Genomic DNA, 16366 nt, shown 5'->3' with positions numbered 1-16366 from the left:
ATAGCACTAATTGTTATAGGGCCTTTTCCCTCAACATCAAGCATTAATTTGCCTCTTTGTACTTTCCCCCCCCATTTATTGCTCTTCTTTAAGTCTTGTGGGACCAAAGAGATCTCTGCATACTCTTTCACGTAAAAGCTGTCATGACCCCCCAGAACCATTTCTTCTCTAGATCCCTGATTTTTTTCCTACCTGTTTTCCTTTCCTGTGTGTTTATCATGATATAACGGAAAACATTCCTGCTCTATTTTTAGATGCTATTTATGCCTAGAGATATAAATTTTCTTATTAAAGATGTGTTGTATAATTCCATGTCATCAAGGACCGACACCTAAATGTCTTTTTTTCCTTTTCTTTCTGCAAAATTCAGGATGCTTTTGACCCAAACAAATGATGTGATGTTTTGTTTTAATGAAGTAAAGTCCTGCCTGAGAAGCTCAGTGTCCCCAAGTCATTAGGTGATGTTGGCATTTGTAGACAATGCTACAAAGCCAAATTAGTACTTCTGTGCATATCTTCCCTGACAAGCCAGTGTATATACTGAGTGCCAGCATTTGCCTAGGAAAAATAAGGCCATGTATTTTCACAAAGTGTGCCTCCATCCAAACAACCCTTTTATCTAGACAGCTGTTCTGTTCATCAGGCAGCAGTTGAGTGAGTGCATATCAAGAAATCATGAAGACCAGCTCAGTTTCTATCTCTCAGTTCAGGTCAAAATGCCAGGCCATGTATGCAGTAACATTGTACGATCTAATCCAAAGAAGCTTCTTTGGGCCTGCTCTCTTTTTATGGCATCACTTCCTATAGAAATGTTTGCCTCTTGACTGAATATTTTAAGAGTATTTCAATTGATGCAGCCTTGGGCAGCAAGAACTTTCTATAACTATATGATGGGTCTCCAGGAGATATTATAGCTCTAAGAAAAGGTGACAAAATATCTCTGTAGTAGATTGGTTTTGTCACCTGTGTAGTAATGTCCTAGTTCACTTAGCTAAAAGCCTGTAAGGATACGAGAGAAAGAGATAAACATTTTGGTTATAAATAGCACATGTGCGTGTTGTAAGGGCCATTTGTCGTGCAATTCAAAGAAAGGCACTTTCATTGCCCACCCTTCTTGGGGCCTGTGAATCCTTTCATGACAGATCACAGATATGGGAGAGCTACCTCATTTTGTTCCAGAGGATAACAGAGGAAGAGCAAGAGTCATAAAAAGTACTACTAACATTCTAAGTCAGCCAGAGTACCAGAAACATGTAACTGCTTTTGCTGGCCTCTCATCACCGTCTTTCTTCAAATCTTATTCTCTCATTTCCTCTATTTTCAAGAGGAAAGTAATTTGTTACCAAATTTGGTGAAAAAATACCAGTTTAATAGTTGATGGAATTATTTTATTTGGAATTGTCTCCCTTTGGTGTCAGTTATTGTTGGCTTTTCTCTTTGTGTTACTACAGGTAGAACAAAATTGGGCCACACTACAGGGGGGTGAGATGACCATCCAGACAACACAGGCCTCAGAAGCAACTCAGGCAGTGGCATCGTTGGCAGAGGCAGCTGTGGCAGCTTCCCAGGAGATGCAGCAAGGAGCAACTGTCACCATGGCTCTCAACAGGTAGAAATGAGAATGAGGAACTCAAGCCTCTCCCCCAAGACATAGGGGAAGCCCTGCAAGGAGAAATGCATCTGGGGATGTTGAGAAGTAAAGTTTAACATGCTTAGCTATTGAAATATTTTGGGTTGACCTGTCCAGGTCATCTAGCCATTCCAACCTAACTACCTATAGGGATTCATTGGCTAGATTACCTTCTCTCTCCTTTTGTATTACCTATTAATAGTTGAGCCTTAAGTAACAAGTTTTGAGTAACTCCTGTCCATTGAGTCTCCATCCCAATAGCAATTTAAAAGAATTGGGATATATGGCAAATTAAAACCATTCAATTTGATCATTTCTTTGCATATAAGCAAAAGAAGAGGCTTCATTTGGTTGGATTCATGTTTAAACCACACATTAGCTGATTTTCCTTGCTTTTTCCTCTTCTATTTATCTATCTACCCAGATGTAAAGTCTTGAGATCACCATTGTATATAGTAATTCTCTTCCCTTGAATGAGCTTAGAAAAGTTCATATTTAGTTCTTATTTAGTAGCAATTGAGATAGTGTAGTATGGCTAGAGCAATGGACTTATAATCAGGAAGACTTGTTTGAATCCTTTCCAAGTTACTTGTTTTTGTGTTTTGTGACCCTAGGCAAGTCTTATAACCCAATGGGGGTAATAACATCACCTATTTCACAGAGTTACTGTGAGGTTCAAATGAGATAATATATATAAGGCAATCTGTAAACATGCTGATGATGTGCCCAGCAATGTTTTAAGTTATGTTAGGTATAATATGGTATGATAATTAAGTACTGGACTGCGTGGTGTCTACTATGCTTCCTGTCAGAGTTAGAGAAGAAGAGACCAGCTTTCCTGAAGTAATCAAGGACACTTTCATGGAAGAAATGGGATTTGACCTGAGGTATGAAAGACTGTATGTTTTGGATAGGTAGAGGGAAGGCAGGCAGACATTTCATGTCAGCAGTTTAGTAAGAGCAAAAGACATAGTGATAGAAATGATCATAATGTGTTTGAAAAATGATGGGAGAGTTTGGCCTAGCTAAAGTGGAAAATTCATAATAGGAAATCACTGGGAATTAAGATTGGGCAGATAGGATGGAGCCAAAGGCATTAAGATTCAATATGATAGGTAATAAGAGCCATTATTGATATTTGAGTGAGAAAAATATATGATGAATGCAGCAAGGATGGATTAGAATGGTAGGCTGGAAGAATGAGATCATCAAGAGGGCATTGCAGTCATCCATGATTGCCATATTGAATTGGAGGGAAGAGAGAAAAATGTTATCTGAAAAAAATTTTCAAAGAAAAAAATCAATAGAAGCTAGTGCTAATTATTTCTAAGGAATGAAAGAGGAAAGGTACCAATAATATTCCAGAGTTTTTCACCTGGGAAGATAGTGCCACTGATAGAGATAGGGAAGTTCACATTCAGAGACAACAAATAGGAAATTTAGAAGCTGATCCTTTGGAAAAGTTCCTTAGGATGGAGACCTCAGGATGAAGAGCTTCTTTTCACATGAGCAATCAGTTCCTCAGAAGGTGACCCCTTACAAACCATGTCTTTGATATATGCACTTAAGTTTTCTTTCTCTCTCTCTCTCTCTCTCTCTCTCTCTCTCTCTCTCTTTCTTCCCATATTTGGCTTGGTATCACTAATCCCACATTGTTAGGCAGTACATGGAGCGACTTCTGAAGGAACAGAGAGCCAAGCAACAACTAAATCAGAATGAAGAACTCCCAGTCTTAAAATATCCAGTTGTTTGGATTTTAAACTCCTTCCATTTTAATGCCATTTCAAGTCCCCTGTTGACAAAGTTGCCCCCCTGACTGTTGGATCTCAGGAGCCCTTGTGAAATACTTGCTGTGACACAGACTTTTCAAATCCATGTAGTGACTTTGGCTTGTTATCAGTGTACCATAAAAGAAAAGATTCTCCTTCCTTTATGTCTAAGTAGAAAAGGGATTAAGGAGTTACAGATATGCTCTATGTGTCTATCGTGTAAGCTAAACAATTAACTAATGATTCATTATCACTTAAAAGAAGGCTTACACAGTCAACCTGCATTATATTTTCAGAGTAGTAATTCCTCACTTTGGGAGATTTCACAGATGCCAAAAAATAAATCAGATAATACATGTATGGCCCAGATCAAATTGCTTACCATCTCTGAGTGGGAGGAGGGAAAGGAGAGGGGGAGACAGTTTGGATCTTATAATTTTGGAAACCATATGATGAAAATTATTATTATGTAATTGGAAAAATAAAATATCTTTGAATTAAAAAAAGTAAAAGAAAATGAATCTGAAAAAGAAAGTGTTCTTTCCCATAGTCACTTGGCAAGTCAGAGACTGACCTGGGATTAGAATCTGTTGCCCAGTCCTCTGAATCATGTAGCTTCTTAGTGGCCTCAAACTTAGTTCCTTACAGTCCTTGGTCAGCCCCATTCTTTCCTGTAATAGAAGATACCCAGATAAATTCCTGAACAGTAGGGATAGTATTAGAAAGAACCTCTCTCCTTAGCCTGGTAAACCCACATCTTATACCTGCCTTGACAGAACAGGAAGGGTGGCAGCCATAGAAAATGGGAAATACATGACTTTGCTGAAGCTTCTAACCAGATGTTGCAGTTAAGTGTGGGTGCCCTGGGAGCTGTGTATATGTTGGAAAATATGAGGCAGGTCCTGGCTTCTTTCACAGTTAGGACAAGGGTTTATTTCTAAAGTCTACAAGGGTAAGAATTTCCCTGGGGGTCTTGTTAACAAGCTCAATTGCAGCTGAGGTGGCTATGATGTTTACACCAGAGGAAAAGGCACAGAGTTTACTGTGGCATGTAGGAGTTCAGAGATGTTGAAATCTGCTTGCAATCAGATAGTGCAATGTGCCCAGCTAATGTCAAGGGATAAGTCCTGGCAGGGAGTGGTATGTTCAGCTCCTAAGGATGATAAGGCAAAGTCTGACAGTGAGGGACTGTCTAGGCTGGTTGAGGGAACTGGGTCTCTTGAAATTCCTAAGGGACAGCCACTGTCTAGAACCTCTTTCATTAAATCCCACACTGTAGACAGGTAGGAGTTAAGACTTCAGCTTTTAGGCATTGCTGTTATTTGAGATAATACTGTTCTAGATCTCTTCCATATTTATAGCTGTAATTCAAATTTAATTTATTAGAATTTTTCATAGCAAAAATTATACTGGTAAATTTGGTCATCCTTAATGTTCATAGAGGTACCCTGTTCCTGTCCACTTACCTTTTAGGTACAAATGGAACAACACTTGGTTGTCTGATAGTCACCTGTTTTGATCCAGCAACATAACTAATAAACCTGGGCTCGGGCCTACCTACGACATGGCAGTTTGGGGAAAATGAAGAAGGCAGAGAGGTTGATTTTATTTTGCAAGGATTCCTCTTAAACAACACGATGCAACCTCTTCATGGCTTAGTAACTTGCTGGGGTGATGTTGGGGAATCATCACCAAGTACTGAACCCTATAATAATGAGCTTCTTATTTCAAGCCCATAATTTCTGGCACCCATTATAAATAGTTGAAGGTTATCATCAGTAGAATATAAATGTAGATGATTATTTTAAAGTATATTTCTTTTTCTAATAATCAAATACATTTACAATATAATTTTTAAAATAGTTCACTAATAATCAGGTTAACTTAGCTAGACTAGTCTTCTGCCATCAGATAAATAGTCAAGATTTTCATGACACTGCTGTCCTGGCTTTCATCCTACTGCTTGGACCACTACTCCATATCTTTTGCTGGATCCTTATCCTTGTTTCATCCTCTCTTCTCTTTTTTCTCTGTACTCTTAGTGATCTCATCAGCCTTGGTGGTTTTGACTATCACCTCTACTTAGTAGACTCCCAGATCTATATATCCAGCTCTGGTCTCTCCTGAACATTAGTCTTTCATCACTGACTGCATGTGGACATCTCTAAATGGATGTCTCATAGATATCTTAGACACAACATGTCTAATATTGAATTCATTATCTTTCCTTTTAAACCCTCCCTCCTTCCTCTGCCCTATTTCTCTTCAGAGCATCACATCTTTTCAGACACCCAGGTTTGCAACCTCAGAATAATCTTTGATGCTTCAGTTTCTCTCAACCATTATGTCCAGTTATTTGTCAGATCTTGTCCATTCTGCCTTCAGCATATATTTCTCATTTTTCTCCTCTGCCATTACATAGGCTATCTCTTGTGCCTAGAATACACTCCTACCTTATTTCCTCCTCATAGCTTCTCTCAGCTGAGATGCCTTTTTTTCTACAGGAAATCTATCCTAGTCCCTGCAGTTGATAGTGCCCTGCCTCCCAGAAATTACTTCAAATTTATTTTATGTTTGATTTTCTATGTATGTATTATTTCTCCCTCAAGCTCCACAAAGATAAAGGGGGTTCTTGATTTCTCTAGCACCTAGCACAATGCCTGGAACAGAATAGTCCCTTAATAAATGCATATTTAATAGACAAATATGTCTGTCACTAGGCTCTTTAGGACCTGCAAGTTTGCCCTAGCCAGCATAGCTATTGAGAATCCAGGGTCACCTTCACAATATGATGAGACAACAGAGGAGGACTTGAGTGTTTTGCAAGGCATTATGTTTTTCCACTAGTAGTTATAGATATTCCCTAAGCCATCCACAATCCCTCATCCAAGGCCACTTGAGATAAATCAGTGGTAGGAATTTTCAAGATGATTAGAGTCACGGCAAAGTGTATAGGCTCAGAATAGAACAAGACTCAGTGAATTAAACAGATGTAAAGAATATGTAATTTGACCTAATTTATATCATACTTTGGCTTATTAATTGTGCACATTGCTCCCAGTGCTCATTCTGGGCAGAAAGATACATGAATTTGGGATATAGAAAAAAGGAGAAAAGAAAAATGGTATGCAAGTAGCTGATAGCAAATGGGCCTTTCCTTCCATTCCACAAAATGTTTGAACTGCAGCAGAGAGAATTATCATTTTGCTGTGTCTGTAAAAACAAGGAAGCTTTGGCATTTACTGATCATTTTAAATTATTAATAAAAATTTTTGATGATACCTGCATGGTTAGTGTGAAGCAAAGAGTCCCAGAGATAAGGTGGGGGCCCCGAGAAAAATTTGGGAGTGGAGAGAGAAGCCAGGCTATTTTACCTAGCCACCTTTATGATTTCATTGGAATTAATAACCAAGTTATTTAACATTAGTTATATATTAACAAGGCTAGCTTTTGACTCCTGGGTTGTTCTTTTCTGTAATCCATATCTCTTACAACAGAAAAACCTATTTCCAATGGACTGTCTGTATTATTATAATGGAGAAGGAAAAGGAAAGCTGAGGGATTAACAGTGAAGACTAATGGCATATGCATTGTGGATATGGATCACAATCCCCACTATATTTGTAGGCACTCAGTAAATGCTAATTGATGTTGATAAAGAAGAGAATAATAGTGGGTATCCCTCTCCATCCTATAACGCATACTTCTTTAGGCATTTCCATTTTTTAAACTGTTTTTATTGATGTTATCCTTTAGCATTTTTAAAGCCCTTCATTGGTTTCATGGACTTGCCATTAAATCCTTGGTCAAGGGGTCACAGTAGGGTCCAAGAGGGTTAGTATTGAGAGAATGGGGGAAGGTAGTCTGCCTTGCTTCAGCATCATGTCTCTCTTCATCTCACACATCCTTCTCTCTTAATCTCATGCCTACAGTGAAGCCGCCGCCCATGCTGTCGCCACACTGGCTGAGGCCACACTGCAAGGGGGAGGACAGATCGTCCTGTCTGGGGAAACCGCAGCAGCCGTAGGAGCACTTACTGGAGTCCAGGATGCTAATGGTAAGAGGGTATAAATATTTGATTGAATTTCTTCCCTGTTTCCACTTAAACCCTCAAGACATGACTGACAGCAAAAACAACGCTCCTCCACCCCTCAAAAAAAGAAAAATGGGGGAAAAAATTGAGATTCAGCTTTGGTTTGAATAGTAACCAAAGAGTGCTTTTCTTTGCGGCAAACAAACAATGCCTGGGGATCTTTTGGTCTCCTATGGGGAGGTGGCCTACGTTCCTGTCCATCTTTCTCGATAAGACTTTGAAAAGTAATTTAGAGGAGGCAGCTAAGTGGCTGAGTAGATTGAGAATCAAGCCCAAAGACAGGAAGTCCTGGGTTCAAATCTGGCCTTGGACACTTCCTAGCTGCTTGACCTTGGGCAAGTCACTTAATGCCCATTGCCTACCCTTACTGCTCTTCTGCTTTAGAACCAATATACAGTATTGGCTGTAAGACAGAAGATGAGGGAGGGAGGGAGGAAATTTAGAAATGGAAGAAGCCCTATTAATTTCTGACCCTTACAAGATCCTATCCATGGGTCCTGATGAGCTTTTATAGTCCTAGTAACCTTCAATCCCAGTCATCAGTGGAAGACAACTCGGGGAAGTATTTTCCTGACAGAATATGCCATAGTGATGACTGCTTATTCGTTTATTTGAAAGAGTGCTTTGCTTTCAGAGACTTTTTCAAGCTTTCTGTTGTTAAAGCAATGTAGAATTTGTGGTACCATCTGCCCCGTGTCAGCACTCTAAAGATTACTTTGTATGTGCTGTAGTTAGTGTGGTAAATTCTGATAACCTCACGAAAGTTGCCCCCATTTGACATATCTGAGTGTAACCTATTCCCTTCTTGGTCAGTATCTCTCTTTTGGTTGCCATGCTGGATGTGCTTCCTATTTTCTGTTGATTCACTTAGAATTTCTGGTTTGGTCAGTAATATGTAACCACCCTACCATGACTCCTCACCTTTTCAGCTTTGTGAATGCCATTGTGATTCATGACTTTGATTTGAAATGAACAGAGTTCACAGAGTAGCTAGCAAGTACCAAACAATTCCAACTCAGCTTTACCATGGAAGTTATTGCAAAGACTGAACCAAGGAGGAGAACTAACTGTTTTTATTCTTAGGGTGGTTTTGTCATTAAATGAGGCAAATAAAATTTGAGCTATGTAGTTTGGGATTTTCGTTGTTTTGCAGTCCTAAATAAAGGACAGTTAGACCAATGGTACTGATGAAACAAGAAGCTTCGTAGAGGCATCGATAGTCAAAAAAGAGTAAAATGTGCCACATTGAGAATAATGTGACAAGTGGTAGGGAAGGGAATGATTACATCCTCCACAAAGGCCAAACCCAGAAAATATTTCCATGTCTTTTAAGAGGAGAAAAATCAGGTACTAAACAAGAACCTGCCCGTTTCTATAGGACTTGGGCTTTAGTAACATGGCCCAATCAAAGTCAAAAGCAGATTGATTGCATCAAGTTTACCAGGAACACCCCAGACCATTGAAGGTTTGCTTGCATCTGGGAATAATCATGTTCAGAATCAAGTGGGTCATAAACCAAATTAAGAAAAAGTTTGCAAAACCTTATCCTCAATTTAATCTATGTCTATCCCTTACCCTGAATGTTCATTTAGAGATTTTTTTTTAAAAGAATGATCTCTTATTTAATATTCATTGAAAATATAGCTATTGCTGTTATTACATAACTGGCCAAAATATTTCCTTGGGTGAATTGAAAGGAGACTTTGTTATCTATTCTGTCCATCTTTCCCTTTCTGGGGGGAAATGGCAGAATGCTTGGCCAAATTTTGATGACTCTATCTTCCCCTTATCCCATCTCTTTTCATAACAGACTTAGTAATCATTTGTTATCTTTTTCCATCTTTTGTCTAGGATATAAATGATAAAGTCAGTCCATGCCAATTGTACATATCTCTGGATACTCTATAATCATGCCTCCATGTTGGAGATTCAGGTTGTTTCTTGCAACTAGGAGAAAAGGAAATTTTGATCTGCAGCCAAATAAGCCAATAAGTGTTGGTAGTGCTAGGATAGCCTTCCAACATGTGACTGCTGGGGTTTGCTGAATTCTAGCCTTGAAGCTTGTAATTATCATTTTCCTTGAACTCAACATTTGATCTTCCACCTCTGCACATTCAAACAAGCCCTCTCCTATGTCTGGAATGCATGTCTTCACCACCTTTCCTTTTTTAGAATTGTTGCCCTTCATTCAAGGCTCAGGTATCCCTCACACTGTGAAGACTTCCTTCATTTCCCACCCCCACCCCCCCCTCTCTCTCTCTTTCTCTCTCTCTCTCTCATCACTTTCCTTTTTATTTGTATTTACAATTCTGCATCCATGGGGTAGGATGAGATTTCAATTCCTTGACAGCAGGTATGATTTCACCTTAGTCTTTGTCTTCTTGGTGTCTAGCACAATGTCTTGCACACAGCAGGTGTTTATTAAGTATTTGTTGAATTAAATTTAGTTTCTTATGTCACATACTTTGTCACAGCATTGTGAAGTGAAAAATAGCCATTTTGCCTACTCCTTGGAAGTCTAGATTGGCCTGAGTCAAGTAAAACAAACAAACAAAAAGTAACAACAAAACAAACAAAAACTGAGGAATTCCTACTGGGAACTTAAATTAGCTTTTTCCCATGTAACCAAGAAGATTCTGAGTTATGGATGACTATATGGGGTTTTCTTTTTATCCCTCCAAATTACTCTGTGATGACAGACTGTTTTTTCCTGTGAATTGAGGAACTATCACCTGAGTTCTTCCATCAGGAAAAATCAACAAATAGTTGAACTTAGTATTGTTGTTTTTAAATGACTTGGAAATAGACATTATAGGAGAGGGAGAAGGGAGAGGCCCCAATTCCAGAAAATTTGATTTGTTTGGTAGTATCAGTTTTAAGACAAAAGAATCACAAGGACTAGGCAACTGGGATTAAGTGACTAGTCCAAGGTCACGCCCATTATCTGGTCAGAGACCATGTAAACCAAGGGCCTCCAGACTCCAGGCCTGGTGCTGTATGTACTGTACTACCTAGCTGCCCTGAGAATATAGTTTTAATAAAGATCTTACTAGCAAAGAACTCCCCTGTGGTAACTCAGCTCATAAGTTCTGGCCCAGAAGAGAAATTAATTGCAGGAAAAGAGGAAAGAGGAATATGGGGCCTACACAACTTCAAATGGAAGTCAGTGAGAGATAGTGTTAGGAATAGTTTTTGGATTCAAGGTAGAAAACTGTAGAATACATTTTTTTCCCCAAATATATATAGAAAAATATTAAACTCTGGGTCCTCAAGTCTAGTTCAAAAACAGACTTCAAAGCCTCACTATGAAAAGAATAATTAGACAGTATACATATCAAAACCCATTAGTTACTCTATACTTTGTGTTATCTCTTGGGTAGCTAACATCTCACACTTTAGTTCAATTTGAATATTTTCACAGGTGCTAGTGCATATGCATTTAAAGCAGAAATAAAATTGTTCAAGGCTAGGAAAAGCAGCTATAATCATATCATAAAGATATACCTCTGCTTTTGCCCACTACATCTTAGTTCATAATGCTATCCTTTGTTCTGTTATTCCTCAAATTAAAAAGCCCTGTTACCTACATATAATTATGTCTTCCCCAAGTTTAATCTGACTAAGAATCATCTTCTGATTGGGGAGAGGATAATGAAAATGAGAAAAGAGGATATAGGAGAAAAGGGCAGGAAGAGGGAAATGTATGCTAAGGGGAAATAGTCAACTGAATAGTTATGCTGAGGGCTGGTACTATTACCAGGAAGGAAGGAAATAAGAATTTATTAAGTACCTTCTACGTACCAGGAACTGTGTTATCATCCCCATTTCACAGATAAGGAAACTGAGGCAGATCACTGATTAGGTTGAAGAATGTGTGAGTGGAGGGAAGGAAACATTCTGAGAAATATTATAAAGGTAGAAATGGCAAAATTAGGCCATTCATTAGGCATGTTCAGTGTGTATGAATGAGGAATCACAAAGGATGACACAGATTGTAAATCTGGGTGATAAAGCATGGTGGTACTGAGTATTTGTCAAATGTGTAAAATTTTTGGATTTAAAGTTGACAATTGAGAGCATGGCATAGAAACAGAGAGGGAAAAATAAAGGCAAAGGATTATATGTTCTGCAAACCAATTTGAATAATTAAAAGTTAGCTTTTCAATAGGCAACCTTGTCCCTGGTAATAAAGTATGTTTTCCTAATCTCAATTGTTACAAAATGTGTCCTAGATCTCTGTACCTAGCTGAGGTAGTTGTGTCTTCAGTCAATCAGTTCAGTGAGTGAATCTCTTTTGTTTGCACAAATGTGAGTCCTTAGTTTAAACAGAGGTGAAAACAGCTTTTGTGCTTTTGAAATTTTGATTTTCCGCTTTGTTTTTCCAGCAAAATCTTATCATAATCTTTTTTGAACCCAAGAGGGCAGCATTGATCAATTCCCCATTCATTTAGAGCTTCAGTAGTGGAGATAACCTACTAACAAGCTATGTATTTGCTTTCTCGTTGTTCATCTCCTACCTCATTATCATGCTATACATTGTTGTACCCTTTGTGTCCACTTGTGTCTCTGGTATCTGCTGTCCACTCTTGGGCCTCAGAAATGCAGAGATGATTGCTTCCCTATATCCAGCAAATGGAATTCTTTCAAGGCTCCTCTCAGCCCCCTTCCAAAGGGCTTTCAACCATTTAATCTTTAACTGTTCTCATTGAATAGTCATTTCCTTGGCCCTTTTAGCTTGAACTAGAACAGACATTGGGTTTACCTCGGTTTGCCTTGAGAGTAGCACAGATGATGGGCTAGCGCTTCTCTGTCCATCAACCAGAGCTAAAAATAGCCCACATTGGTTCTTAACACTACACCATGCACACACCCAGACTTCCCCTTTAATAACTGGGCTTACTGAGAACGAGCACCAGGGATGAAAGAGTCCATCCCAGAGAGTTCCCAGACAGTGGACAGTGTGGAGTTTCTCCAGTGCAGAATTCAGTCTGACCTCTTACTACATGGCCCATGTGCTGATGACAAGCAGGCGACCTAGCAGCGCACATGTCTGCTTTTAATGATTCTGTATGATTTCTGGAGGAGCTCCTCAATAAAGGGGAAATCTGCTATTAGGAGAAAGGAGTTGATGCTCAAAAGTATTCAGACACAGTAAGTGTAAAAGGTCTGTCACCCACAAACCCTAGTCTTGGTGTCTTCTTTTTAGCTGCTTCATGGTTTCCACCCTTGCAACTTCTAGTTTCGTAAAATGGAGCATTCAAAGGGTTCGTGCTCTACCCGGAGCCATCTAGCCGATCTGTCTTCCCGCTCCTCACCTCAGCCTTTCTCCAATGCTCTGACCCCTCCCCTGGTTATTGTCCCCAGGAGAGTTTGTCTAACACATCTTCCATTATCAGATGGGAGGACTTAGAGACCCCCAGCTGTCATGGCTGCTGCCATCCTGGCACCTTCCACGTGCTCTGAATTAGGAGAAATGGACTGGAGGGTCGAGTCTGTTTAAACATTAAAGCTGATTACAAGGTATTAACATTACATTTAAAGAAATAGCCAGCAGCCCTCCCCATTTATCTTTACTGCAATATGTTCCCTTTTGTTCTGGCCTGGCCCTAGCACAGCAACCTGGCCATTAAAAGGCTCAGACACCCTCAATCGGGCTCTCCCAAAAAGGGCTTAACTTCCTAAAGTGGCCACCCTAAGAGACTGTATTCTGTGATACTCTCTGAGCCAAAATTCCATTTAAAGCAAATGCAAATTTTACCTACCCGCTCAACCGTCATATGAAACCAACAAACTTAATGGCAACAAGTTTGGATGGAATGTAGAATGTGTAGCAGAGGGTGTATAGGAGATGAGTCTGGAAATGAAGGAATTTGAAAAGGTGATAGGGAGCTATGGAAGATTTGGGCATGACTAGGTCTCTACATGAGGAAGATTATTAAGGCAGTGGTTTGAAGGGTAAATTAGAGAAGGAAAAGAATGAGAGGAAGAAAACCAGCAAATGATAATGAGATATGTTTGAATCATTATCCCTATAAATCTTCCTCATGCCATTCAACTCAGTATTTTTATTTACTAGCACTCAAACAAGCAAACAAAGAACTCCTGGTCTGGTCTGGTCTGGTCTGCTTTGGTTTGGTTTTCTTCCCTCTTAGGGAAAAGATTTCATTTAGTAGTAGTACTAGATTTTTTAAAAAATTCATCCATCCTTTCAAAAAGGATAGGGGGAAAAGACAAAAGAGACAATATATACATTATGTATACATATAGTTTTTTGGAGAGGAGATTGGGGGGGGTGGTGTCTGTGTCTGTGTGTGAGTGTAAAGGGACAAAAGGAGTAAGTGGATTAAAGGAAAGAAGTATGGAGTCCCCAGGGTGATAGATGAGACCATATGTCTACCAGGACTATCCAGGTGAGAGAGAGAAAATCAGTGTGTTCTGTGTATTGGCGAAAAAGGAGGTGAACATAACTGAACCCTAAGGAAGTACCTTAGGTTGTTCTCCCTCCCACCTAGGCCTCATCCCCCCAGCACTAGCTATTTTTCATTCTCAGGGGCTCTCTTTTCAAATCTCTTATCTGCCTTAGGAGGAAAAGAATCAGTGGGATGATGGTCACAATGATTAAGTGATTTCCCAGGAATGGGTAGCTGCTGTTCTTTGATTTATTGTATGAGGGGGGAAATGAGAAAAAGGGAGCAAGGTACAAGGTCCTGAAATGCTAACCACCCCTGCCTAGTTTCACATGTTGCCAAACACTTCACAGCCAAGACTGAAATCCATGCCCTTTTCAAATCCAACCAGTAAAGAAAGCCTTAGATTTAAGTCTGTGGAATCTGGTGTTATTATTTTAGATCTTCCTCCAGCATATGTCAGATGATTTTCATGTATCTCAGGCAACTCAGATGATTTCCCAGGCTCCATCCTAGTAGAATGGGATGGCCCAGTCTGCCTCACCTTGATAGGTACTCCATCCCCATTCATACACCCCAAAATATATGAAATCAAAGCACATGGCTCCCCTCGAGTAAGCAATATCTAAATGAAGACAGACTAGAGGCCCTTTCTGTCCTCATAATCTAGTGAAATACAAGGTCATATTAGTGTTATTATTTGAAATCCTCCAGGTGCCTGGCCTATTTGGCATTGGTCATATCAACTTACTCTCTTTGGGTAGTACTAGTCTTCTCTTTCCCTTCTTCACACAATCTTGGAGTCACTGGCTCAGGCTTTTTAACACCTCAGGCATAGTGGAGCCTCTTCTCTGAATCTCTCTGGCTTAACTTTGTCTTACTTCATTTCTCCTCTTAAAGCAATTCTTTGCAGCCTTTTCTTGACTATTAGCACTAATATCATGGAATAGTATTTATGATATCTGTAATACTCAATTGCCTCCTCTCTTAGTTTGTCTGATAGGCTTATTATACACAGAACTGTACATGAGGACTTAAGAATCTATCACTTAGCAAATCTCTACTCCAAAAAGATTTTAATTTATGATCTTTGAGAGATGCTAATAGCTAAATTATTTACTATCCTCCAATCTACTGATAAGCTGTCCTTGGACAACGGACATATAGTCTGTTACCAGGCCCATATTTGAAGTCTTTCCTCTCAGTAGAACCTAACAGAATTCAGAATCACTTCCATGTCGTGATCAGGTATCAGAGGAATATAATTATACTAAATAAAGTTTTATGGTCATTGAAAATTATTGTAAGGAACATAGAGTTTTAACAATATAAAACATGGTGCTGCTTTATTAAATTGAGTTATTATAAAACAGTTGCCCTGTTCTATTGTGCCATTGACAAGTTTTAAGCAAAATATGGTTTTTGTGACCTTTAAAATGTATGCATATGATCCAGATCCATTCTTTTAGAATATAACCTATGGCCAATAAACTCCAAAAAAGAATATCTTATCCTGGGACCTATAGGGTTTTTTAGGCCACACTCCTAGAAGATGAAAGCAATTGCTTTTTTTTTTCCTCTTTTTTTCACTGTTGACCCTCTTTGTGGTAGGAAATTTGAGGTGCAAATTATATTTAGGTACCACCTTTCCTGTAAGCAAAAAAAAAGTGAAATTCATTAGATATAGCATAACAATTTCCCTCACTTAGAACAAAAAAACCTCTCTTTAAAGGAGACAAGAAGGATTAGATAGACCTGAAAAGATCTCTTCTTGATTAGGAAAAGAAGAGAGAGCAACTGAGAGCTGTGGACTGGGAGAGAGGTGGGGGAGGAGCACATTATGAAGGATGCAACTTGATCTGAATGGGAAGCTGGCAAGAGTCCTGTTAAACTGCTGCAGTGCTGCATGGCATCTTGAAAGCAGAGAGTGTTTCTCTCTGGATCCTTCCCCACCCCCACACTGGAAAAGAAGGCAAAAATCCTTTCTCAGTTAACTTTCCAGACAGGTTCTTTCCCAATTAAGTTAGCATTTTTTCCTCACTAATTGTTTTCATCCTAGAAAAATTTTTGATAACAACTTATATTGGAAAAATATTCCATTCTCTTTTGCTTCTGGACCATTTTCTTTTAGTTGAAAAATGAGCAGAAATGTTTGCATTGTTCTTTTTTCTTCTTTTCTCTACTTTTCTACCTGTATTTCTGTATTTCTCCCTTTATTCCACTTGGCAAAACACTCTTTAAGTAAGGAAATATATTTCCCTCAACAGAGAAATAGGAAGGAAAGGGAATTTAGAGGGAGGAAGGTTTGGTTTAGGGAAAGATTAATGCTATGCAAAATAAACTCCAAGGATATACAAAAAATATTTGCAGCTCTTTTTGAAATAACAAAGAATGGAAGTCTGAGGGGTATCCACAAATTGTAGGTGGCTGAACAAGTTATAGCATATAAATATAATGGAATATAATT

The 16366-nt window shown here is 39.0% G+C and overlaps 1 protein-coding gene across 1 annotated transcript in view; it reads left to right on the top strand.

The window, feature by feature from the left end:
- Positions 1-16366, top strand: part of NRF1 (nuclear respiratory factor 1) — a 134247-nt gene that overhangs the window by 99441 nt on the left and 18440 nt on the right. The window contains exons 9-10 of the mRNA XM_044677387.1: positions 1452-1609; positions 7332-7456. Of these exons, the coding sequence (XP_044533322.1) occupies positions 1452-1609; positions 7332-7456 (283 nt within the window). The remainder of the gene's footprint in view (positions 1-1451; positions 1610-7331; positions 7457-16366) is intronic.

This window comes from Gracilinanus agilis, chromosome 5 (assembly GCF_016433145.1).
Source record: "Gracilinanus agilis isolate LMUSP501 chromosome 5, AgileGrace, whole genome shotgun sequence".
NCBI classification, from domain to species: domain Eukaryota; kingdom Metazoa; phylum Chordata; class Mammalia; order Didelphimorphia; family Didelphidae; genus Gracilinanus; species Gracilinanus agilis.
Note: the sequence above shows the minus strand (reverse complement) of the source record. Positions and strands in the feature narration are given on the sequence as shown.